We start from the raw sequence: 27,828 nt of genomic DNA, 5'->3' as shown, positions 1-27,828 counted from the left end.
AACCTCCCGACTGGGCACAGATGCTGGTTCATGTAGTTTTTCTGCCATCTCTTCTCTCCCCAGATGGGTCCAAAATATATATCTCTTAATTTTGTTTAATTATTATTATATTATAATAATAATATAATATTATTATAATATAATCTTGTTATATGTAGCTTCTCCAACAAAGTTTCTTCCTTCCTCTTTACCTTCTTTACCAAAAAAAAAAAAAAATAGTTTACTGATTTTCAGAGAGAGAGGAAGGGAGAAGAAAGAAACATCTATCGATGTGAGAGCACAGCATCGATAGGCTGCTTCCTACACGTCCCCTACCTGGGACCAAGCCTGCAACCCGGAATGTGCCCTGACCAGAAATTGAACCAGTAACCTTGTGGTGCCTGAGATGACGCTCACCCAATTGAGCCACACCAGCCAGGGCCCTCTTTACCTTCTTTTTACCCTTATCTTTACAGAGTAGGAAAAAAATAGAGGCAAAGAGAAAAAAAGATATTTCATGAAAATTGTATTAACTTTTGCCCAATATTTTTCATGCTGTTTTTGTGATTTCCAAATTATGAAACAGTTCACAAAGAATCAACCAATACCATCATCTACCTCACATGTTCAATATAAGGGAAAATGAGGTGTTGTGTGTTTTTTAACCCAAGCTCCCTGAATAACCAGAAAATAGCTAATAAGTAGGAAAACATGTTTGGAAGGATACATATTCAAATTTTAATAGTGGTTAAATCTGGAGGGAGACGTTTACTTTTTTGTTTGTCTGTATTTTCTAATCTTTCTACTGACAAGAAAAAAATTCTGCGATGTCCTAAGTTAAATTACAGCAGAACAGAGGGTGGCAGGAAGAGACAAGAAAGGTTAATCAGTTAACAACTACACAGCAAAACCAACAAAAGACTGCTTCCATTCCCGAGTGTACGCTGAAACTTTGAGCTAACTTCCAGGCGGCTATTCCAGAGATTATCCAGAGAGCATAGCGGACCATTAGCGCCACAGCATCTTGCTTACGCATTAACTTTTCCAGACTGTTGCCCGTAACCAACCTCCCGGGCTCTGCACCTGTCCCAGAACTTGCCTGCTTCACCTTCTCCCACCCCTTTATCTACAGCCAATGTAAATTCTTTCAAAACAACTTTCATCTTTCTTTCCCAAACTTAATGTAGAAAAGAGCCAGTCAATTCCAAGATGGCAGACTTGTAGTCTTCTCCATCCGGCTGTGGGTTAGGCTGCACGCCCCAGGACCTGGTCCTTTTTCTGGCTGGCATAAGGCTCAACAAACCCTTTCTTTTAGAAAAGCTTTCAGCTGTGAAGGCTTTTGTTTATCACTATAATAAATCCACATTACCAGTGTAATTTTTTAAAATCTAGAAAAGAAGGAGGGATGAAGGGAGAAAGAAAAAAAACTTACAAAATAGTTGCTCTGTAGTCAGTTGGAGATTGTTTCACAGCTGAACAAAACTGAAAACTCAGTTTAAATCTGCTTAACAACTAGGATTTTTCTTTTCCCCTCACACAGTTAGGCTGCACAGACTGCTGCCAGAGCTCTATTAAGTTATTAATGTCCCAGGGTCCTTTTATCTCTCTGTTTCACATTCTAGGATGTTGCTCTCATCCTTGGGGTCATGCTAAGATGGTTCCTGTACCAAGACATCAACCAGGGTGCAGCAGGTAAAAGGGGCAGGGCAATGAACAAAAATGTCCATGGAAGCTGGGTCTGTCCCTGTCTGAAGGGCCCTTCTGGGGAGCTCTATGAAAGAACTTGAGCTCACATCTTACTGAGCAAAAGTAGGTCACACAGCCACACGTGCAAGGTAGGGGCAAATGCCAACTCTGTCTTAAGGGGAAAAAATAGAATAAAGAAAACAAAAAGAAAGAAGAAAATGGGAGCCAAACAAAAAAAGCAAAGAAAAAGTATGATAAGATAAAAGCATATCCCTAGCCTGTTTAGCTCAGTGGATAAAGCATCGGCCTGTGGACTGAAGGGTCCCAGGTTTGATTCCAGTCAAGGGCACATGCCCAGATTTCGGGCTCAATCCCCAGTGGAGGGCCTGCAGAAGGCAGTCCATTGATGATTCTCTCTCATCATTGATATTTCTAACTTTCTATCCTTCTCCCTTCCTCTCTGAAATCAATAAACATATTTTTTTTTTAAAAAAGATAAGAACACAAAATAAGACAATAGAAATTACTGGCACAGTGATAATCATTATCAATGTAAATGAACTAATCAGGCAAGGTAAAAGACTCTCAGATAAATAACATATGCATACACACAAGTATTTCTGCCTATATGCTATTTATAAGAGACATGCTAAAACAATGATATGGAAAAGTGCAAGTAACAGTATAGAAAAAGACCAATTCAAACCAAAAGAAAAACATATTACTAGCAGACAAGATATACTTGAAAGTAAAATTCAGTATTGGAGATAAGAAAGACCATTACTTATTGGTAAAAGAAATAATTCACCAGGCAGATTTAATACTTCTAAACTAGTATACCCAACTACCCTCAGTAGGGGAAATGATTGAATAAACTATGGTTTATAATGGAATAGAATATCATTGACCATTGAAATGGATGAATTAGATCCACATATATCAACATGGATAAATCTCAAAAACAGTGTTGATTGATAAAACAAAGTTAAAAAAAACTATATAGTATGATATCATTTATGTTAAATTTTAAGTATAAAAATAGTATGTATTATTTACATATAGTTGTAACTATCTATAATATGTTTAGAAATGATACCAACTTTAGAACTTTAGTTACTAGGAAAAATGAGGTGTGAATAAAGGGGAGAGAATACAGGGGAAATAAATAGGTAAGAGGTAGAAATTTGACTGAATATGTAACTTTTTAATGATTTTCAAAAGATATTAATAAATATGGTGCTCACTTCAGCAGCATGTATAATAAAACTGGGATGATAAAGAGAAGATTAATATGGCCCCAAGAAAGGATGACACAAAATTAAAACTCTTCAGAGTAGATTCTCTGATCCCATGCAATTAAGCCAGAAGTTGGGGGAAGGGAAAGTAACAAAAAAATCCCAACTACCTGGAAATTAAACAGAATGTTTTAAAAATAATTTATGAGTCAAAGAATAAATCAAAATGAAATTTAGAAAATATTTTAATGTGAATGAGACTAAAGATACAATTTAACAAAACTTACCTAATACAGATACAGAAGCAATTAAAGAACATTTAGTGGGGGGAGATGGCTAAAAACAATGATTAAGCTTCCATCTCAGGAAACTAGAAAGAGAACAACAAATCAGACCTAAAGAAAGTGGTAGGAAGGAAATAATAATAAAGGTAAGAGCAGAAATCAATAACTAAAATGGAGAAAATCAGTAGAGCTAAAAGTTAGTTCTTTGAAAAAATTAATAAAATGAGTAACTTTTCAACAAGATTCATCAAGACAAAAAGGGGGGGGGTGTGCACAAATTACCATGATTAAGGAATTAAAAAGAAAACATCACTACAGATACTATAGACATAGAAAGGAAAGGATATTCTGAGCAACTTCACCAACATATTTGGTAATCTGGCTAAAATGAAGTAAATGTGTCTAATGTTAACAGTTTCGGTTAGTGGTGTTGGGTATTACTTTCTGTTCTGTTTTGTAGGTGTAAGATATTTCTAAATTTAAAAACTTTGAAAGGTCAAAGTATAGAACACAAGGTATAAGATTCTTCTTTTTCTGTTAACATGTGTTATATATATGCACAGACAATTTCTGGGAGGATATACAGGAAACTGGCCCCATGCTGCCTTGCAGTGCTTCTGCCCCTAACACTCTCCCATCCCACCCTCCACTCACAGACTGACCCCAGGTCTGCAGAAATTCTAAGAATCCAGGCTGAAGGCAGGGAGTGGCTGATCAGAGGAGCAGTCAGAGGTGGTAGTTAGGCATGAGAAAATGCAGGTCCAAGGCTGAGATGTAAGGCTGGAGAAAGGACCTAGAGAAAATGGGTTATGGATCCATACATGGGATTGGCCCAGGCTGAAAAGAAGGTAAGGACTATTCTTTCCTACTTTCTATTCCCATACCCCTAGGATCTAGAACTCAGTATTTCATGATATTCGTGTTTATTAGTATTACCAATTTTTCATTATAGTTCTCATTTCAAACATTCAGTCGCATTCTCCCCACAATCATTTAAATGTCCAAGGGAATTAAAAAACTTTGACATCAAAACGATATCTCCCACATTTCCTTTCACATGCAATACCCAAAATAAGAAACCTTCATCATTTGGTTCAGAAAGTATAGTTGTCATTTGGTTTTATCACAGGGATTTTTGTGGATTACCCTAAATACTTAACCACCACTTAGAACTCATTCAAAGGTCTAAGCAACTGACTTTAAAATGGACAACCAACTTTAAAATGAACATAAGTTGGAAAACAACTTATTTTTAAGTTGGATTCAATCTTAACCCATAAATCAGAACTTTCAATTGAGTTTATATTGGCACATTTTTACCTTAAACTAAACATTTTTTAAAGTTTCCAATAGCTAATTTCCTGATTGTTCTTATTTATTTAATTTGGGAGGAAAATCTATAGACATTTCCTCAGATTGTTAAAGGTCTCAGAAAGAAAAAAAAACTTCAAAATTCACAGACAAATGGACAAAGAATACAAACAGGCAAATTACAGAAAGAATATAAATGGCAATTAAACATGACAGGAGGCTCAACTTACTCATTATCAGGATAATGCTAATTAGACAAGATATTGATTTCACTATTTGACTGGAAAGGATGAAAAAATATAGCAATATCTAATTAGTGATGGCAAAGGCATAAGAAAACTCCTGTATCATCCTGGTGGATAGAGTATAATTAATACAGCAGCTTTGCGGGGGGGTGGGGGGGGGCAATTTGTGAATATAGTGAAGTAACAGGCATCCTATATAATAAAGAGGTGATATGCAAATTGGCCCTCACATTACAAGATGGCCGCCCCCATGTTGTCACAAGATGGCTGCCCCACATCATCACAAGATGGCTTCCACAAGATGGCCACCCCATGTCATCACAAGATAGCCGCCCCCACATTGTCACAAGATAGCCTGCAGGGGAAGGCAGTTGGGGGTGACCAGGCCTGCAGGGGAGGGCAGTTGGGGGTGATTGGGTCAGCAGGGGAGCAGTTAGGTGTCAACCATGCTGGCAGGGGAGTGGTTGTCAATTAGGCCGGCAGAGGGGCAGTTAGGGGGCTATCAGGTTGGCATGCAGAGTGGTTAGGGGCAATCGGGCAGCCAGGCAGGCTAGTGATTAGGAGCTAGGAGTCCCAGATTGTGAGAGGGATGTCCCAGATTGGAGAGGGTGCAGGCTGAGCTGAGGACAGCCACCTCCCCCCCCTCCCCCCAGTGCACAATTTTCGTGTACCGGGCCTCTAGATTTATATAAGTTTTGAATGATTAGTGGACATTTGATCCTGTTCAAAATGTCAGCAGACATTTGGTTCATAGTTTATATAAATCCAGTTCTCCTGAAAGATTCAAACCCCAGCCCACCTGCCTAATCCCACGGGCCATTACCAGCCAGGCTACCCAGGCAAGAAGGGTTATTATTGGCAATACAGCCACAACACAATTATTGGGCCAATGAAATATGATAGTATTTTTAAGGTATTAATCCCATAAACCAAAAGTAGAAAAAAGCATTATAGGCTATGTGAAGCCAGGGACAGTTTCTAAGTGTGGACATTTTGGACAGGACCAAATATCCTGCAAGGATTTTAAATGACTCAAAATTGAAATATTGTGACACCAATATATTAACAAAGTCTCACTTTATAACTAAGAACAAAGTACTGTGGGGCAAGGGTGGAAAGAGTGAGACCAGATGGAAGGCTGGTACAATGATCTGGGAGAGAGGTTGTCCTTGGTTGGACCAGAAGTGGAGATGGTTAGAAGCATTCATTTGTGTATTATCTATTGTTGTTAATAAGTTACCCCAAAGTTTACTGGCTTAACACAACAGACACTTATTATCTCAGTTTCTGAGGTTCAGGAATCTAGAAGTGGCTTACTTGGATGGTTCTGGTTTGGGGTTTGCCTCTCATGAGGTTACAGTCAAGACGTCATGGGTTGCATCATCTGAAGCCTAAGGCTGGAAGACCCTCTTCTAAAAAAAACCTCATGCGCATGGCTGTTGAGTGAAGGCCTCGATTCTTCACCGCATGGGCCTACCCCACAGAGCTGCCTCAGACATGGTAGCTGGCTTCCCCCAGAGCAAGTAATGAAAGGGAGAGAGAAAGGGAGAAAAGAGAGAAAAGGCCAATTTTGCATTTATAACTTAATCTCAGACGTGACATACCATCACTTCTGCCAAGTTCTGTTGGTCGCACAGCTGACCTAGATACAGTGTGGGAGAGGATTACACAAAAGTGTGAATATTGGTTGGTGGGCATCATTGGGGGTCACCACAGTTTGGATTCTAGTTATATCGATGGATTCAATCTAGCATGTAAGAGAAGAATGGAATCAAGGGTAACTGTAGAATCTTTGGCTGACATTTTCTGGGAGGGGTTTAGGGGACCATCAGGAGCTATTTTTGGACGTTATATTTGAGAGGCTACTACATATTTAAGTGAGATGTTGAGAGGGCAGCTAGATACATTTCTGAGTATGGAGTTCTGGGAGAGGTACAGGCTGGAGATGAGGGGCTTGTCTGTTTACGGGTGGCATTTAAAGCCAGAGCCTTGATCCAATCTCTCAGGGAGTATAGACAGACAAGGGAAGAGACACAAGAACTGAACCTGGGCTCCAGGATTTAGATTTGGAGAGATGAGGAGGACCAACAAGGAGACTGAGATGGGGCCAATGAAGCAGGAGGAGAATCAAGAGAGATGCCCTGGAAGTCAGGGAAGAAAATGTCAGCTTGAGCTAAGTGCTACTGAGAAGCCAAGGAAGCAAGAGTGACACAGGTCAGGTCCTTTGCCAAGGATGCCACCAAGACTAACCCAGATTTCCAATGTGTAGGATTTAAGCAGACACGTCACCAATGTGTAGGATTTAAGCAGAATTACTTTGGATGAGAAATATTTTGGTGGGGAGATCTTGGAACTATGACAAAAGATGGGATGGAAACTAGGCAAACATCATTTTCTTAACAACAGCAGCAACCAATGATTAACAGCAGTTTACACACCATGCTGGATGGAGGCACTGATCCTGCTCTGTGCCACAGTGCACCCTTCCTTCTGCTGCAGAGAGGCCTTTCTGAGGGGTTCCCTGAGAACCAAGGGGAGGAGGGGGATGAATAGCAGTGTGGTTTGGAGGTCTCCCCTCCGCTGGGATGCTGTAGGTCTAAAAAGTGAGAAACGGAAGCTTTTGAACTGAGCTTTGGAACTCACCAGGCCAATTTAATTTGGTATCTCAGCCCCACTCCTGGAGAAAGGCCCCCAGGTAGCCCTGAAATGAGCCACTCTCCAAACTGCAGTTTTAAAAGCCAGTGTGGGTGTACTCCTTGACTGAATCCCTCCACTCTCCTCTCCAGAAAGGAGGGTTTGCGGGCCGGCGGGGGGGGGGGGGGGGGGGGGGTCCAGGCTTCAGTCTGACCCTTAAATTCCCACTTTATTGCCCATTCCTTCAGGATCAGGAAACCCACAAGTGGTTATCCTGAACCTGATGTCACCCTCCCCCCAGTATCTTATGGGGGGGGGGGCAGATAGGGGTGCTGGAGGTGCCTGGGGCAAGCAAGAGGCAGGTGAGGACTTGGCCCTTAAGCCTCTACTTAGAAGACAATCACCTCCAATTTGTCCTGCCCAACCCCCATCTCCGGTTTTGCGGAAGTCAGTCTGAAAATCACATGGTCTGCTGATGAATATTCAGCACCTCTAAACATCTAGTTCTGGGTTAGGTACCACAGGGTTTAGAAAATAAAATGGATCTAAACTTGAAAAAGAAAAGTGTTTCCTAATTTATTTTGTAACCACATACCTCTGTATTAAATAAGGAAGGATGGCCTGGACTGATTTTTATTCATGAAACGTGGACAGTCTTTCCCCAACATGGTTCTTTTTAAGCCAATAATGAATTTTATAAATATTTGCTGTAAGAATCCAATGTTCTACTATATCTACTGTATTGAATTAAGTACAGAATGACATCGATATTTCAAATGATGTCTTTGATCCTTCTCTGCCAAATTAATCACTAAAGGGAACTTAACAGCAATAAGTGCATAGCATGCTCCCTTCCTTACTCTGAAGATGTGAATTCTCTAGGAAGTCTTCATGAGATTCTTTTACTTCTCCAGGTTTTGTTGATTGATACCCACTCCTTAGAGAAATCTTCCACCATCTAAAGATGACCTGTGATTGAATAGAAGGTGATCTGAATTAAAACTGATGTAAATACCAACAGCTATGGTCTGGTAACAATCACTTTGGTGGGCACAAAAGCCTGGGTCCAACATCAGCTATAACTTGGCAATATGGCATCACATGAAATGAGAAGTGAGGTCTGTGCATCAGTGAACAGTTTCCTAGTCATCAGGGTCACAGAGTCAAAGTGCTGGAGGGAATCTTAAAAATCTATCAAGTCAATCAATGTTAAAATCACCCAGAGCCAAATGACTGTTTCTTAAACATCTCTGAGAGCACAGATTCTCTAACCTGGGGAGCCAATTCCAAAGTCATTGCTCCTCCCTCTGCCTCCCTTCCTGTCTACAGGACAGACCAGGTGAGGGAATACTGTTCCCCTAGAGGGACAGTTACAGGAACAGGGCCAGGAAAGCACCACTATGCATTGTTTGATGCATGAAAGGGTCATTGCACAGGACACTTCTTGGTAATGGATCTGCTGATAGTCCATTTGACTTCTATAAGCATTTTGATTTATCTGAAGCAAACTTCATTTTCATGGTTATGGACTGCACTGAAGCTCTATGTTGACTTCATGGCAGTGTCAACTACCAGGCTTATTGAGAAGCCCCTGGAACTTTTCCAACTTACCTCACATTTTCCAACCTGTAATGGAACGGGGTAGTTAATTAAGATGACAAAACTTCCATCAACTTGAGCAACAAGTCAAACTATTTCTGCACTAGGGCTACCAGGGAAGATGATTCAGGAACCAATACAGATAAATTGCTTGGCTGCAGGCAAAATTGTTAAGCAGGTGAAAACTTGCTATGGGGCCTCTTTAAAAAAATTTTTTTAAAATTGATTTCAGAGAGGAAGGGAGGGGGAGAGAGAGATAGAGACATCAATGATGAGAGAGAATCATTGATTGGTTGCCTCCTGCACGTCCCCTACTGTGGATCAGCCTGCAACACAGGCATTGTGCCCTGACTGGGAACTGAATCGTGTGCTCCTGGTTCATAGGTCAGTGCTCAATCACTGAGTCACACCAGCCCTGGCATGGACTTCTTTTTATTTACAGTTTCCTCTTCCCCATCCCCACTCATCCAGCATTCCCAGGGGTCCTCCCTGGTCCTGAGTGAACCCTCTTGAGCCACCACCTTGGTCTCTACAGTGGTTTTCTACCACTGTCCCCCAGGCTTTGAACTGCCCAACCTCTTACTTTCTCCCCACTCCCTGGCCCAGGCTCTCTAGCTTTCCTCTCCTGGGGCCATCTCCCTCTGCCCTATTAGCCTATGCCCTCCACTTACCTGATGTCTGAAAGATAACTGAACTCTCCCGAGGGTAGAGACCTTTGATACCATCTTACCTAGTACCTTGCCTGATAGAAAGTAGGTCCTCAATAAATACTTGCTGAATGAATTAAAGGGTGATTTTCATTTAGATTTGGTTCTATTTACTAAAAAAGATGAAAAAAAAACAAAACAACCCCACATGTGTAAGTTACAAAACTCCATAATCTCACAAAATTGTGGTGGCTGATTCTTTTCAGAAAATCTCTTAGCCCAGTGGTCGGCAAACTCATTAGTCAACAGAGCCAAATATCAACAGTACAACAATTGAAATTTCTTTTGAGAGCCAAATTTTTTAAACGTAAACTTCTAACGCCACTTCTTCAAAATAGACTCGCCCAGGCCATGGTATTTTGTGGAAGAGCCACACTCAAGGGGCCAAAGAGCCGCATGCGGCTTTTTATTTTCTTGAGCAGGAACCTCAGCACAATTGCCCTCAAGCATCTTTCTGATCTCACAAAGATGAGGGTGTATCAGTCGATAGGGCTGCCATTACAAAATACCACAGAATGGGGGACTTAAACAACAGAAATTTATGTTCTCATAGTTCTGGAGGTTAGAAGTCCAACATCAAAGTGGTGGCAGGTTTGGTTTCTTCTCCTGAGGCCTCTCTCCTTGGCTTGCAGATAGCCAACCACCCTCTTGCTGTGTCCTCCCAAGGCCTTCCCTCTGTGCATGTGCATCCCTGGTGTCTCTTCTTATAAGGACACCATTCATATTGGATTAGGGCTCCACCTTTATGACTTCATTGAACCTTAATTATCTATTCAAAGGTCCTATACCCAAATACAGTTGCATTGGGGGTTAAGGCTTCAACTTAGAAATTTTTGGAGACACAATTCACTTCATATCAGAGGGGTATCAAGTATTACAGTAGAAAGAACGTGAATTTTGGAGTAAGAAAGGCCTCTCAAACTTATTTATTCTCTCTGCACTTCAATTTCCTTTTCATTCACTTTCTATTAAGCATCATTAAAATTAATATTAAATATTATAAATAAAATTTCCTTTCTATTGAATGATGAAGTCAGGCAACCTGAATCAAATGCTAAGTTCTTTTACCACATCATCTAGAACTTTTAGAACTAAATGGGAAGTCAAATAATTTATTCCTTCTGCAACACACAGAGATGAGCAAAAAGTTTCAGAAGTGAAGTTAGAAATGATAGGTCTTCTTCCCCACAACATTACTCCCAGGTGTTATGTTACAATGAAAGCAAGTCTGGGGTTGAATTCTGCCACAGGAAAGATATTTATCACCAGGCAGGCACCATTAGAGTCCAAAACATGTTTCCGGAAGCTCAGTGGAGTCCCCCCTCGCTGTCTTATTTTGCACTCCGTGGGAACCTTCCCAGGAAAGTTTCTCTCTGGGGCAAGTGCACCTGTATTATCCTATCTAATAAAGAGGGAATATGTTAATTGACCATCACTCCATCACAAAGATGGCTGCACCCACAGCTGAGGCCAAGTTCCCATAAGGAGCCTTAATGAGCAATCACAGGGACCTGAGGCTACGCCCTTCCCTGCCCCCATGGGGCTTGAGAGGGGACCTAAGGCTGTGCCCCCCACCCAGCAGGGCTTGACAGGGGACTTCGGGCCGTGTCCTCCACCCTGGCATCAGGCTTGGGGACCTCAGACCGCACCCCTCACCTGGTGAAGCTTGACAGGGGACCTCAGGCTGTGCCCCCCGCCCCAGCACCAGGCCAGGGGACCTGAGGATGCACCCCCCTGCCTGGCTGGGCTTGACAGGGGACCTCAGGCCATGCCCCTCACCCAACGGGGCTTGACGGGGGAACTAAGGCTACGCCCCCCTCCTGGTGCTGGGCCGGGGGACCTGAGGCTGGGCCCCTCCTGCTTGGCGAGGCTTGACTGGGGACCTCAGGCCATGCCCCCCCACCGAGGGGGGCTTGACAGGGGATCTCAGGCCTTGTACCCCACCTGGTGGGGCTTGATGGAGGACCTCAAGGCATGCCCCCCTCCCTGGTCTGGGCTGGGGGACCTCAGGCCATGCCCCCCATCCTAGCGCCAGGCCAGGGGACCTGAGGCTATGCCCCCTGCCCAGCAGGGCTTGATAAGGGTGGGACTGGCCAGGTCTGGATCTAACCCAATGTGGATGGGGGGCCAGCTGGGTCTGGGTCTCACGTGATTTTGAGGTGCAGGTGGGTGGGCAGGGACTTGACTCTGGGTCCCATGGTGTGCCCCAGACTCTGACAGGAGGAAGGTTTTCATACACATTTTACTAATTTCCTTTCATCTCTGACACTTCTATTACAGAGAAAGGGCAAATAGTAATATTAAATTATTTCCTCTAATTAATCCCCTTTTAATGTGCACGAATTTCGTGCACTGGGTCACTAGAAATAACATAATCAGCTACCCTTCTAGCCAGATCAAGCAACTAAATGCCTGATTAAGTGGAGGAGTCGGGGACAAATGGAGTTCTAGACAGGGCGCTACTCCAGAAACATTAAGTTACCAAACTCATTTACGTTGCTCAAAAAAAGGCAGAGAGACACTTGTACAATCTTACTTGTCAGCTTCATATCTCACACACCATTCATCTCATCAATGAAAAATTATTTCTGACATTCCTTATACTAATTAATTAATTTCCTCTGGTACTGTTTTACTTAGAAGGCCATATCTGAAGTGCCCGCATTATGGCCTCTGGAGGGTGGATCCCGAAGCACAGATTCAAGCTGATTTACCCACATAGATAAGCATCCTGCTGGCTCCTCTGAGGTATTTAAGGTAATCTGCAAGAATATAGAACTAGCCTGAGGAAACCTGACTGGCTAGAACCAGAATCCAAGCCTCCTCACTGATGATTCACACACACAGAGTCTGTTCTGAGGCAAGAAGCTTTCTTTGTATATAACCTTCATACTCTTAACTCTAGAGCAGTCCACAGAAACCTCATATTCAGAATCACAACTTAGCCTTGTCAAGACTTGATTACCTTCCCCATACTGTACTTACCAGAACAATGTAGGAGACAGGTGTTTTCTACCACTTATTGTTTAAGATTGGTAAAGATTTTTTTTTTTTTAAGTGGCAAAACTCATTGTTGGTGAAGAGAAGGAAAATGGGGGCCCTTAATAATCTTTGAGAGGAATGTGAGTTAATTTGGCAAATCAAAATTTTTAAGGTCATCCATGCCCTTTGACCCAGACAGTCTACTTATAAGAGTTTATCCTAAGGAATTTATCAGAGATGTGTACAATGTTTTTTATGTAAGAATGTTTGTCATAGGTTAATTATGGTAATGACAAATCAGAACCAAACTAAGGGTCCAATAGTTGGGACTAGTTCTGTAATTATAGCACATTTAGATGTTGGAATACTCTGCACCCAACAAAATAATTTGTAAAAAAAATAACATAGAATAACATCAATAATCATTTGCTTAAAAACTAAAATATACACACACCACTAATCCAAAGATAGGAAGAAAACTGTTTACATATGCAGGGAGGAGGGGCATCAGCTTGGCAATCCATGCTACTGTCTCACAGGATATGTACCTTGAAGGAAGTTGAGTTTAGATGTATCCCCCAAATATTTGTCAATTGAGTGCTATTATGGTATTAGCTTATTTTAATTCATAGATATGTATTCTAGAGACCCGGTGCATGAAATTTGTGCACGTGAGGGGGGTGTCCCTCAACCCGGCCTGCACGCTCTCCAATCTGGGACCCCTCGGGGGATCAGGCCTAAACTGGCAGTCGGACATCACTCTCACAATTGGGGACTGCTGGCTCCAGCCTGGTCTGTGGCCGCTGCCCACAGGCCCCTCATTCGGCGGCTGACCCAGGTGGGCAGGAAGCTTGGCTTCCTCCCTCGCCGGGGGTGACCCAAGCCTCCCGCCCGCTCCGGCTGGCTCCATGGCCACTGCCATCTTTGTCCCACTAATTTGCATATTCCCTCCTGATTGGCTGTGGGCATCGCAGAGTGATGGTCAATTACCATATTACTCTTTCTTTTCTTTTTTTTTTTAAATATATTTTATTGATTTTTTTTTTTTTTTACAGAGAGGAAGAGAGATAGAGAGAAACATCGATAAGAGAGAAACATCGATCAGATGCCTCTTGCACACCCCCTACTGGGGATGTGCCTGCAACCAAGGTACATGCCCTTGACCGGAATCGAACCTGGGACCCTTGAGTCCCCAGGCCGACGCTCTATCCACTGAACCAAACCGGTTTCGGCTACCATATTACTCTTTTATTAGATAGGATAAAGTCTTGGCTACTATCTCAGAAACAATTTCACATTAGGCAGGTTTCCTGAAAGGCAAATTTGCATAAGATTTTGCACCAAGGAAGGAGAATAAGAAAACTATATATCCTGGTGATAAAAATCTTTCCAAAAGAATACTGTATGCCAACTATACTTAATTTTTAAAAAATAATAAAATTAAATAAAAATAATATATTTAGAGAGACCTGATCAATATAAGTAATTTTATATTATGTGGAAATTTCAAAAACAAAAGTATGTTTTACAAAATTAAATGTTAGATTTAGAGCAAATAATGAATACAATATACAGTATTATGGACTAAGGGTATGTTCAAGATTTGTTGATGAAGTAAAGGTTCATGAATAAACAAATGTGAAATTAAAAAAAATGCTTTCAAAAGAAAATGAGGACAAAATCCTACATAAATACTGACTAAGGGAGTGGTAGGAAGTCACATAGCAGTAAGAGGAGAAAACATACTAGCATATCACATATAAGTGGATGGGATGTCACTGACTGTGGTCCTACAGTGTGAAGACACAAATGTGGCTTCAGAGCAACCAAACAGGTGTTTTGGGCCTGCAGGGACCTAGCAGGGTGACCTTGGGCAGGTCTCATAATCTCTGCTTGCCTGCTCATATGCTCATAGCTTCTGGGATGATTACAATGGAATGAAATGTGCTTAGCAGAATACTAGATACATCTTTATTTTCCTTTCCTATAAAATCATTACTGGAATTTGATAACATAACAGGTCAAGAACACAGATGTAGCTCCATTGATTTGGAAGAAGCACAGATCCACTCTTGCAGCTCCAATCGAAGAACTTGAAGACACTTACTTCTAAGTCTGCAGATGGTGAGACCATTCCCAAGTGCAGAAGGTCAGTGGAGACAGGGCCATGCCAGTCAGTTCTAACACATGCTCTGCAGAGGCCTGACCCCAAAACACTAAGTGTGTCTGCCAGATGGGCATACTAAAAAATCTCAAGGAAATTCAAAGTACTCTATAAACAATAAGATAAAAAAAAAAAGAAAAGAAAAGAAAGAAAGAATAAAGGAAAAGGAAGGAAGAAAAACAAGCAGCTCTGAATACAGATACAAGAGGAGCTTTTTTTTTTTTTTCTTTTTTTTTTTTTTTTTGCATTAGTATATCTTCTGGAACAATGCCCAGAAAAAAACCACAAACAAAAAATTAATCAAACAGCCTAGAACCTTCTCTCCAAAACCTTCCTGGATATGGGCAAGAAAGTGACTAAGCAGGTAGGAAGGCCCAAGCATCTATGCTTTTACTTCACAGAGCACATCTGCCTCTAGTCCTGTAAACTGCTTCTTCATAAAATTACTGTTTACAACAAAAAGGTGTATGTGCTTTCACTCTGGTACAAAATTTATTTTAAAAATTTCCCCCAAGTTTCTTGGTGGGAGCTGGTAATATCCCACCTGATTATTTACCCATTCCCTATCACTGCCCTCTTCAAATGCAGCCTCAGGAAGAGCCTTACCAGTCAGTAAGGGGCCACGTCATAGTTTTATTTCTGTGCCTTCTCTCAGGAATGTTTCCCTTTCCCTTAGGGTTTCTTTTCTTCTTGTTTGTAAAATGAACACCTGCTACCAAATAGTTAATCTATGCCCTTTTCAGAGCTTATCTGCTAGTCAAAAGAAAACAGTAAAGCACTTTTGTTGCTGGGAATTAAATATTTCTTAATGATTAAATATATCAAAATTGGATATACTTTTTTAAAACCTTCTTCAGCTTCTGTTATGGACTGAATTGTGTTCTCCCCATGCCCAAATTCTACACTGAAGCTTAACTCACAATGAGACTATATTTGGATATAGGGCCTTTGAATAGATAATTAAGGTTCAATGAAGTCATAAAGGTGGAGCCCTAATCCACTATGAATGGTGTCCTTATAAGATGCACATGCACAGAGGAAAGACCCTGGGAAGACACAGCAAGAGGGTGGCCATCTGCAAGCCAAGGAGAGACCTCAGGAGAAGAAACCAAATCTGCCACCACCTTAATGTTGGACTTTTAATTTTCAAAACTGTGAGACCATAAATTTCTATTGTTTAAGTCCCCCCACCCCACCCCTGGCTGTGGCTGTGGTATTTTGTTATGGCAGCCATAGCACACTGATACAGCTCCCAAAATGATAATGGTAAAATAATAACAGATCTTATTGAATGCCTACCAGGCACTCTGCTTTAGGCTTTATTCTTTACAGCAACCCTGTCATTGTTTATTTACAGAGGAATACATTAAGACTCAAGGAAGTTTAGAAAAACTTGCCTTAACTCATTCATTACTCAGTGGGATTTGATCCAGCTCTATCTGACCCCAAAGCCTCTAAATCTGTTACGCATGTTCAACATGTTGCCTTTCTGGAATGACAAAAAGCTTTAACTTTTCAATGCCCATAATGTAGGGGAGCAGTGGTGTTTATAATCCAAAGGCTGCTAATCCACAAATCATAATATTTGGCATTGGATGGGTTGTTTACTTCCATTTGATGGGGGTGTGATTGATGTACTGAGAAGTGATAGCATTTCATTCATTCCACATTCCAGAAGCACACAGAGTATTGCATTGTTCTAATTTAGATAAACAGACAAATCCCTGCCCCCATGGAAATTACATTCTATGGGGAGGAAGATGAACAATAAACAAAACAAATAAATTTATTTCAGAGTGTGTTTGAACCTCATAAATGTGAAGAAAAATAAACTAGGAAGAGAAGATAGGGAGTCCTGCGTTGGGGGTGGGGTTCCATTTTAAGTAGGGTGGTCCTGGCAGGTGTCATTTGAGCCCTTCAGAATCAGACGGTGAGATACAGGAGCTGGTAAACTGCTTTGCTGCTCACTCAGTATGCCCCATGTAGCCCTTCCAAGCAAAATTCTATGTCATCTTCTCCCTTTCCATTAGCTCCTCCTTGTAGCTTTAAACATGCTTAAACCTCTCCTTTCTAACAATAACAATTCTTTGACCATGCTTTCCCCACAACTTGAGCATGTTCTGATCTTTCCCTTTATAAACAAGTCTCTTGGAAAAATCATCAATTTTCCTTGCTTTTATTTCCTCATTTCTTCACACTCATCATGTTATTGTATCCATCTTGCAGATGTTACCAGGATCCTCTGAACTTCCATACCTAAGGGCACACCCATCTCTTTGTTTCACTATACTTCTCTGCAGCATTTGACACCTTCCCTGGCTTCATCTTCTTTCCAGAATATTCCCAGATTCCCAAGGCTGAAGCCCTCCAAAGATTCCTTGCCTTGTAACATCTCCCTGTGTTTGCACAGGATGGCCCAGAAGCCCTTCTTCACATCCAGTAGGGCCTTCTATGGCCCACATCCCACTGAGCTTCAGGGTATCTGGAGAATTTTATTCAGCGGGGAAGGTAGCCCACTAAACTATAAGTACTTGTTAACTTTTTAGCAATCTTAAGACTTAGAGGCTTTTGCCAAAAAAACCCTGCAGAATGCCCACAGTGAAAGGCACAGAGTTGAAATCAATAAGTGCTTGCTGAATAAATTAATACACTGACTTATCCAAGGGCACACAGCCAGTAAATGGCTGAAATGAAATCAAGAAAGGTCAGAGAAGAACGAACTCTCCAAAAATTTATCTGGAATAAAAAAAGACCCCGAATAGCTGCAGCAATCCTGAGAAAGAAGAACAATGTAGGAGGGATCTCAATACCAGATATCAAGCTGTATTACAAAGCCACAGTTCTCAAAACTGCCTGGTAGTGGCACAAGAACTGACATATAGATCAATGGAATAGAATAGAGAACCCAGAAATCGACCCAAACCACTATGCCCAATTAATATTTGACAAAGGAGGCAAGAGCATACTATGGAGTCAAGACAGTCTCTTCAATAAATGGTGTTGGGAAAAATGGACAGATACATGCAAAAAAATGAAACTAGACCACCAACTTACACCATACACAAAAAGTAAACTCAAAATGGATAAAGGACTTAAATGTAAGACAGGAAACCATAAAAATCTTAGAGGAATCCACAGACAGCAAAATCTCAGACATACGTCGTAGCAATATCTTTACTGATACAGCTCCTAGGACAATGGAGACTAAGGAAAAAATAAACAAATGGGACTACATCAAAATAAAAAGCTTCTGCACAGCAAAAGAAACCATCAACAAAACAAAAAGAAAGCCCACTGCATGGGAGAACATATTTGTCAATGTTATCTCCGATAAGGGTTTAATCTCCAACATTTACAGGGAACTCATACAACTTAACAAAAGGAAGATAAACAACCCAATCAAAAAATGGGCAACGGACCTAAATAGATACTTTTTGAAAGAGGACATTCAGAAAGCCAAGAGACATATGAAAGCATGCTCAAAGTCACTAATCATCGAGAGATGCAAATCAAAACGACAATGAGTTACCATCTCACACCTGTCAGAATGGCTATCATCAACAAATCAACAAATGACAAGTGCTGGCAAGGATGCGGAGAAAAAGGAACCCTCCTGCACTGCTGGTGGGAATGCAGACTGGTGCAGCCACTGTGGAGAACAGTATGGAGTTTCCTCAAAAAACTAAAAATGGAACTCCCATTTGACCCAGTGATCCCACTTCTAGGAATATATCCCAAGAAACTAGAAACATCAATCAAAAAGGATATAAGCACCCCTATGTTCATAGCAACACAATTTACAATAGCTAAGATTTGGAAACAGCCTAAGCAGATGAGTGGATTAAAAAACTGTGATACATCTACACAATGGAATACTACGCTGCTGTAAAAAGGAACTCCTGATTCCCAGGTAGGGCCTGCAGCCGCAGTGGGGAGACCACAGCTGTCAGCAGCAAGCGCTTTGGGTGCCGGTGGGTCCCTTCCGGTGGTGGCGCAGCCTCGCGATTCGCTGCCTGGCCCTCCCTGCGGAACGGCGGTGACTGCGGGACACGCGGCAAGGACTGGGACACGCTGGCCTGCGGTGGGTACCAAAGGGGAGCCCAGGGCGAGCCCCCCTCCCCCGCCCCCCCGCAGAGCGGGCAGGATTGCAAAGAATCACAGAACCACGCTGGCGATCCTGTTGGAGATGACTACAAAAAGATGGGAACACTTTTTGGTGAGCTGAACAAAATCCTCATCAACATGGGCTTTACGAGGATGTACCTTGGAGAACGGATTGTGGAACCAGTGATCGTCATTTTCTTTTGGGTTATGCTGTGGTTCCTAGGCCTACAAGCCTTTGGACTAGTTGCTGTTCTTTGCATTGTCATTATTTATGTACAACACTGAAATATGGCCGAATGAGCTGTTGGTTGACATTTGGTAGAGATATATATATATATAATTAGTGAAGTTATATATTTCACTACATGAAAGCCAAAAAGTTTGCCTTGTTTCAAATTATGTGCTGTTTTATAATATAATTATAAGTGGATATTGTTTAAAATAAAACTCAACTCTTGATTATAACAGGGTACAATATACATCTTGCAGCTTATTCAAAATCCTTGTTTTAATACTATAATCTGTGCCCATTTTTAAATATCCCTATTCCCATGCCAAATCTTAAATAACACCACCAAGTAAGCAGGGAAAATAACAAGATATGCAGTTCAAATTGGGCAATATAGGTCTTATAAAGAGCTCCAGTAAAATATTTTAGAAGAAAAATGATGAAACAATAAGCCAAAAATAAGTTGTACTTGGGGAATTTCTCCCCACCCACTCCCACCAAATAACCCCATATTATTGGGGAAATAATTTGGACTTCTATTGTCCCTGCTTAGCCCAAACCATTGTATATGATAATTACTATACACTACCTTAACGTTTTGATGAAAATCAGTAAAGTTAGCACATCTTCTACAGATTGACAATAATATATTTATTATTGCTTGGGAAACTTCCCAAGTTAAATATAACTTTTTTATCATGAAACATGTGGGCCTGGAATCACTTCAGTATATCATTTGAAGATTTAGATAATTTTGGTGCTAATTACTTTTTGTGAGTTTTTAAAGTCTCATAAGCCAGATCCAAATTTAGTTGTACCCCATAGTAATGCTATACTTTCTTGTATCTAACAAGTTGCATAGAGAGAGACATTTGCAGTGTTTTGTTTTTTTCAAAATTTGTATTTTATAGTTCTTTTATAAAAATTATACTAAGACTTTACAAATAAATAAATAAATAAATAAATAAAAAGGAAGGAACTCCTACCATTTGGAACAGCATGGATGGACCTGGAGAGCATCATGCTAAGCGAAATAAGTCAGTCAGAGAAAAATAAATATCACATGATCTCACTCATTTGTGGAATATAATGAACAACATAAACTGATGAATAAAAACAGATCCAGAGACAGAGAAGCATTGATCAGACCGTCAAACCTCAGAGGGAAGGTAGGGGAGGATGGGGGTAAGGAGGAGAGATCAACCAAAGGACTTGTATGCATGCATATAAGCCTAACCAATGGACACAGACACCAGGGGGGTGAGGGCATAAGCGGGGGGAGGGGGAACAATGGGGGGATAAGGACACATATGTAATACTTTAATCAATAAAGAAAATAATTTTAAAAAAGTTCAGAGATTCTTTTCCAGTAGACTATACTGTTGAAAATGACAGCAAGTGTTCCAGATATTAGAACTCATCAACATGTGGGATAAAAACTATACAAATCTACACTTTGGAAGATAGAAAAATTTATTTATGTAAATAATACTTATATTTTAATTTATATTTATAGATTTATATAGATTTACATTAATTTATTTCTATTTAAACATATATTTGTATGTATAGTCATTATGCATTTATGTATTTAATTTAAAAATAAACAAGAGTAAAGATAGGAAGCAATCTAAATAGCTGAGAAATCCTTATTATTATGAAAACTAGAGGCCCAATGCACGAAAATTCATGCAAGAGTAGGCCTTCCTTCCCCCAGCTGCCGGTACTGGCTTCCCCCTGGCACCCGGGACCCAGGCTGGCTTCCCTCGGGCCCCAGCTTCGTCAGGAAGGACGTCTGGAAGACATCAGGTCTAATTAGCATATTAACCTTTTATTATTATAGACTAGAGGCCTGGTGCATGAAATTCATGCACAGGGGAGGGGAAGGGGCCCTTCAGCCCAGCCTACACCATCTCCAATCCAGGACCCCTCGAGGTATGCAGGTTTAGGCCCTATCCCTGTGGATCGGGCCTAAACCGGTAGTCAGACATCCCTTTCCCAATCCGGAACTGCTGGCTCCTAACCGCTTGTCTGCCAGCCTGCCTGATCACCCCTAACCACCTCTGCCTACTAGCCTGATGCTCCTAACTGCTCCCTTGCCAGCCTGATCACCCCTAACCGCCTCTGCCTACCGACCTGATTGCCTCTAAATGCTTCCCTGCCCGCCCTATCACCCTCTAACTGCCCTCCCCTGCTGGCCTGATCACCCCCTAACTGCTCCCCTGCCTGCCTGATCGCCCATAATCTCCTCTGCCTCGGCCCCTGCGGCTTTGTCCGGAAGGACATCCAGAAGGTCATTTGGCTGTCTGGTCTAATTAGCATATTACACTTTTATTAGTATAGAAGACTAGGGGCCCAGTGCACGAATTCGTGCACCTTGAAAGAACTGTGGGCTGCGAGGCTGTGGTGGGCACAGGGGTAGGTCTCGGCCCATCCTCTGTGCCCCCGCCTGGCCCCTCATGCCGTGGCCCCTGGTCCCCTCTCTGCCGACTGCCCCACTCCTGCTGCTGCCGCTCCCATGCACTGATAGCGCCAGCCCCGCTCGCACCCGCTGACTGCACCAGAGCTGCCACTCGCACCCACTGCTGGCACCAGCCCCACTCGTACCCGCAGCTGGTGCTGGAGCCACTGCTCACACCCGCTGCCAGCACCTGGTTCTGGTCCCAATTGCTCAGTGCCATCAGGGGGGGCGAGTGGTGGCTGCTGCCCCAATCACCCCTCAAGAGCAGGGGGGAGGTGGAGAAGCCCTCAAGGGCGATTGGGGCCAGCAGCCTCCGCTCGCACCTGCTGATGGCGCTGAGCGATCGAGACCGGCGCTGGGTGCTGGCAGCAGGTGCAAGCGGCAGCTCTGGCGCCAGCAGTGGGTGCGAGTGCCAGGCAGGACCGCGGCATGCAGGAGCAAAATATTTTAGGTAAACACCAGAGGCTCACCCTGATGACAGCAACCGGCGCCCCACCTTGGTTTGGTACCTCTGCTCACCTGCTTCACCATCCCGCGGCGGCCAACGCCCGCCATGTTCTGCGCATGCCCCATTGGTCAGCGCACATCATAGTGACTGGTTGTTCATTTGTTCTGGTTGTTCCACCATTTGGTCTGCTTGCATATTAGCCTTTTATTATATAGGATACCACAAAAGCACTTTTCTGTGAATGAACAGACTATTTTTTATTAAGTGAAATTTAGTATTTTAATAATAATATTAAATACATTTAAAAATTAAAACTTCAATTCAGCCACATCCTCTGATTTTACAGCAGACAAGGGGCTAAAAAGGGGGCTAAATAATGGCTGCCTGCTGCTTTTCTTTTTTGAAATACTAAGTAGGGGCAGATGCTGGGGAAATCTATGTGATAAAAATGAAGGGATTCTCATGCAGTGTTATGAAGATGGCCATAAAAAAGAAAAAATACTAAACTCCTCAAAAGGCTGAAAACATTGCAGGTTAGGCTTCAGGCTATTTCCAGTCAAACTGGCAGGCAATCCTTCAAATGAGAAAAAAAGGGGTGGGGATAAGTTAAATATTTTGGAATGTTAAAATTGGGACATACTATAGTACACAGGTCTATAAATAAATAGATTATAATTAGCCTTACCTCTTCAAGGTACTCCACAATTTTATTTCCATTTTGCTGCTATGAATTGTATAAATGCAATTTCTTTGTAAATAAATTGAGCTTTTTGCAACAAAAATATTAAAATAAAACAAAATAATAATACATGACCTGAGATTGGGGTGGGGACATAGACTGCAAGGAGTTACCCTGGGGTAGTAGCCCATCTTTAAAAACTTAAAATATCAGTGACATTAACCAGTTCGTATACTAGGTACATAAATAAATATCTTGCTAGATCTCTTAATAATTACTGTGAATATATCCTATATAATAAAAGGGTAATATGCAAATTGACCCTAACGGCAGAACGACCAGAACAACTGCCGGACCAGTCACTATGAGGTGCACTGACCACCCCTTAGGTCCTTTCCCCGGCCAGCAGGCTCCGATTGCCTGATGGATGGCCATCCGTGATGGGAGCGGGGCCAGCAACCTCTCTGTCCCTTTGCCTGACCGTCAGGCACCCATCACCCAATGGTGAACGGGGAACTGGGGGTGAGTGGTGGCGGGGGGCGGGGACAGCTGCGGCCAGCTGGGGAAGATGTCCCTGATCACAGGCCAGGCCTAGGGACCATACCCATGCACGAATTTCATGTGCCAGGCCTCTAGTTTCTAAATAAAAAATAGAAACCAGGAGTCCTAAATTACTGGTTTACTCTGAAACCATATATTTCCTTTGCCCACCCCAACTCCTCAGATCAATAAAAGTAAAATGAAAAAATTGAAATATATCACCCACTAAGGTGATCATTTAAGTTCCAATTATTTTTCCATTCAAAAAAGTTTAACTATGGCTGGTGCTCAGTCGTTAGTGCATCAGCCCATGGAATGAAGGGTCTCTATTCGATTCCTGGTAAAGGGTATGTACCTGGGTTGTAGGTTCGATACCCAGTTTGGTCCAGGTGTGTGCGGGAGGCAACCAATCCATGTGTCTCTCACATCACCATTTCACTCTCTTTCTCTCTCCCCCTCAATTCCACTCTCTAAAAATCAATGGAAAAAATATCCTTGGGTTAGGATTAACAAAACAAAAAGTTAAAAAATCTGCCAAGTAGGATGTCTCCACCTACTGTGGACTACCACTGAAAGGTGAGTCAGTTTTCCTGAGTGTGTTTCATGTATTTGACTTTCAACAACAATGGCCACACCTTTTCCTGAACAGTAAGCAGGCAAAATTCCTCACATTACTTTCTTAATCATGTTAATTTTTTAAAGAGAATATTTAAAATGTTAGAAAGGCTTTACAGTTTTTCATAACAATGATAAAGTTGATAGTAAACAGTTCAAATAATGATAAAAGAGCCTGGGGAGAAAGTAAAAAAGATAAACAAACAAAAACACACCAAATCTAAAATTTCATTTTTAGTCATTAAAGAGTATTTTTACAGATGTTCTTCAAACATTTCTCAGTCTCTCTATATATTTATAAATTGATTTATGTGTCTGTACATATGTGTGTACACTTTCTAGTTTTACATGAATGGGATAATAAACATGCTCATTTGTAATCTCTTCTTTCATTCTATGTCATAGACATCTATTCCTGTGATGTCTAAATATAGCATCATCATTTTGGTGGCTTCACAGTGCTCCTTTATACAGAGGTATACATAATTTACCTAACCACATTCTATTGAAGGACTTTTAGTTTCTCCACCCTCCTTTTTGGTTATATAAACAAAGCTGTGATGAATATTATTTATGTGTCTTTTCAAATTTGTGTAATTATCTCCTGGGGTAAAATTCCTGACTTGGGATGCCAGGGTAAAGGATGACCATATTACTTGACGGTGTTGCTGAACTGTCTTTGGGAAGCATACTGGTTAGGATTGGACAGATGGTCATGTGGCTACACCTAGCTACAGGCGAGACTGAGAAATGTAGGTCTTTTTTTGTTTGTTTTGTGTTTTTTTCTGGGATGCCCATATATATGTTCAGCTAAAAGTCAGGTAACCTTTCACTAAAGATAAAGGGAAATCAATATTGGGGGCAATTAATGTTTCTATGAAGGATGCACTAATTTACACTCTTGTCAACATCACACAAGAGGAGCCATTTTCCATACCTTTACCAACATTGTTCCATCAGATTATTCCCACTGCACATGCTTTTCATTACTGACAAGGAAAAATATTTAACCCATCCTCAAATAATCTGTGTCGTTTATGGCACTAATATCAGTGATATATACTTTTCTCCCCCAAAAGTAAAAAGAAGATGCAAACTTGGAGACACAAGTGTTCCTCTGCCTTCACTTGTGCTTCAGTGTTAAAACTCAGTTCTTTGCTGAGGTCTCTTGTCTCCCTAAGTAATCTTATCCATAGCTTTAAATGCTGCCAAGTGAGTAAAAATCTTTATTTTTCACTTCTGATCTCCAGAGTCCTAGTAAATTATCCAGCAGACTATGCACACCTAACTGGGTAATTTACCAGGACCTTAAATTCAACTACAAAAAGTTGATTTCATCATCATCTCTCACAAACTTACCTCTTCCTCTGCCTACATTCCTTATCTTGGTGGCACTAGTTGAGTCATTCTAGACTCTTACCTCTCTTTCATTACAAAACATTGGCTTGGTGACCAAATTCTAATTAAATTCACTTTCTCAACAACTCTTGACATTGTCTTCCTTGCCACTGTGCTCTTGAAGATCATGATAAAATCTTATAAGAGGCTCTCTATCTCCACTCTATCTTCAAAATGGCAGTCAACGGCCTCTTAACAAAATGTTACTATGAATGTGATCTTTCCCCCCAACTTAAAGTCCATTAAAGTTCTCCATGGCTGAAATCCTTGGGGTGGCATACAAAGACCTCCAGACAGTGGCCCTCATTCACCTCTTCTTCAGCATCCTCATGCCAGGCCCATTACTACATCTCACATTTTAACATATCATTTCTGATTTCACAACTGTAGTATAATAATTCAGTGACTTTGCTAAAATGGATGCTCACTGCCTAGAATTCTTCCTACTATCCACTTCACTTCCTAGAAATTACTTACTCTATTTTTTAAAGATTCAGATCCTATAGTCACATCCTAAAGAAAACTTATTCTGACACATGAGTCACCCCCTCTGTGGGCCACTTCCTTACTGGGTGTCATTTTTAGCGCTTGTTTTTAAAATATTATAGCAGTTAGGATTAATATTTATTAATCCCATAAATATTTCCTTAATTCTCACTGCATGCTAAGCATTGTGCTAAGAGGTGTATTCACAAACATGTATGAGCTGAACATAGACCTTAAGTTTTTGTAGCCTTTAGTCTATATATCTTACATTAGTAAAGGCTAATTTCCACCTACCATCTTGTTTGCTAGATAAGAAATGCTCTCTTCCCCATCAATATCAATGAGATGCTAAGAAACTAATGTTGCTTTGTTGGTGTTCATGCCAAGAGATATTCTCTTTGGTGTCTTGTCACTTATTCAAATGTTCATTTAAATTTTGCTTGTGTGATGCCATACTTATGGCTGTCACTATCCAGAATCATTTGAATGTTTACAATGAAACAATCTGGGGTAACCTTTATTTGACCTATTATTTCTCAAGCTTTTTTTTTCTTCTCAAACTTACCCCTGAAAAAGGCCAGGTTCAGGGAATTCTGGCCAATGAAGGTAGATCTGAGAACAGGATGAATGACTACGCCAAGATTGGGGAAAGAGTGTTCCAGGTGGAGGGGTAGAATAAGTAGACTGAAGGACAGAGGTGACATTATTCAAGTTCAAGAGAGGATGCCTGTGTGAGGATAGGCCCCACATAATCAAGGTTGCAGAGGCTTAGCTCACAGCATACCTTAAATGCAGCAGAGCACTGAGACCTGACTGAACCCGCTGGATCATACACGGTCCATGGAAGTACAATTTTAAGGCCTCTGTTACCTGCCTGTACTTCCCTTCTCCCTCCTGGGGCTGCACTGCAAAAGTTCTACTCTTGTTTTACTTCCTGTTCATATTCCCAATTCCCAGTTTGCTGTTTCACTCTCTATCCCAGGAACAGTCTTAAGGAAAGAGAAGATAGAAGAAAATCCAGGTACACTACATTTTGGACCAAAAGAAATCCACATTAGGGAGAAACTCGTGATTTAGAGCAAGAGTGAATTCAAGATCGATCAAAATGTCTGAGTGTATTATTCAGAGCTCCTGGTCTCAAGAGACAGACTCATCCCGAGTATTTTATTAAGAAAGCAGTAGTGTTGGGTGTATAATTTGGAAAGACTGTTGTAGGTGGCCTCAGGCATAACAGGGGTGCAAAGTGACAGCACCAGATTATCAGCTCTTAGTCTTTCCTCCTGTTTCCACTCCTCTGCCCTTGGCCTCATTATCTTCTATTGCAGATGTATGTCCCTTTTGCAGTGGGGAACTGGCAGCTGGAAATTCTAGGCCTAATCACCCAGCTTGAGGGCCCACCAAAAAATGAGGAACTCTCTTTGAGGGTGAAAAATCCCAGGTAATGATTGTATTGGTCTAGTGTGTCAACTACCCACACATATCCTGGCCTGGAGGCAGGGGGATTCATGATTGGACAGACGTGGCTCACATGCTCATCCTTGTGACTGCTCCCCAGTGGAGTGCAGGTGAAAGGAGTGGGGGGGAGGGGCAAAGGTTGAAATGAATTCTGGGCAGAAAAAAGATTGTCAATTTGGTTGTAACAGAGACTTGTGTGACAGTATTAGGAGACAAGTTAGGAGAGGGAAAAGGGGCCAGATTGTGTTGATCAATATCCCAGTGAAATGGAGCACCAAATATCCTGAGTCTATGTATGTATATGTGTACAGCTGATTCTCATTATTCATGTGATTAGGTTCTAAAAAAAGTCTCCGCCAATGCTGAATTATCCAATACCCAATCACTGCCTTCGGGGAAACACAGAGGTAGGTTCCTGCCAGCCTCTGGTCACATTTTCATCAACTGACCAATACATAACCTTGCTTTATATGTTTCATTTTAAAGATACTTCATTCAATATATATTGATTCATTAACATTGAACTCATAGCCAACAGCAGTATAACTCAAGCCTGAATTAAGCTAACACATGTATTTTCTCCATAA

General features: G+C 41.5%; 2 protein-coding genes across 4 annotated transcripts in view; one reads left to right on the top strand and one right to left on the bottom strand.

The window, feature by feature from the left end:
• The window catches only part of FBXO36 (F-box protein 36), a 51,448-nt gene that overhangs the window by 7,976 nt on the left and 15,644 nt on the right, over nucleotides 1–27,828 (bottom strand). The window contains exons 2-3 of one of the 3 annotated variants that reach the window (XM_079783045.1): nucleotides 8,235–8,343; nucleotides 7,179–7,336 (exon numbers count right to left, since the gene is read on the bottom strand). The exons of 1 other annotated variant lie outside the window; for it this stretch is intronic. In XM_079783045.1, coding sequence (XP_079639171.1) covers nucleotides 7,179–7,336; nucleotides 8,235–8,343 — 267 coding nt within the window. The remainder of the gene's footprint in view (nucleotides 1–7,178; nucleotides 7,337–8,234; nucleotides 8,344–27,828) is intronic. One more of the 3 variants, XM_079783046.1, reaches the window with a different exon arrangement.
• LOC307106496 (uncharacterized protein FAM241A-like) lies at nucleotides 17,238–19,241 on the top strand (the record flags this gene model as incomplete). The annotated part of the gene is made up of 2 exons (XM_079783078.1): nucleotides 17,238–17,334; nucleotides 18,737–19,241. The coding sequence occupies 2 exons, from the start codon at nucleotides 17,238–17,240 to the stop codon at nucleotides 19,213–19,215; spliced, it is 576 nt and encodes a 191-aa protein (XP_079639204.1). The 3' UTR covers nucleotides 19,216–19,241.

This window comes from Cnephaeus nilssonii (assembly GCF_951640355.1).
Source record: "Cnephaeus nilssonii genome assembly, chromosome: 10".
Lineage (NCBI taxonomy): Eukaryota > Metazoa > Chordata > Mammalia > Chiroptera > Vespertilionidae > Cnephaeus > Cnephaeus nilssonii.
This window is presented reverse-complemented; position numbering and strand designations above follow the sequence as displayed.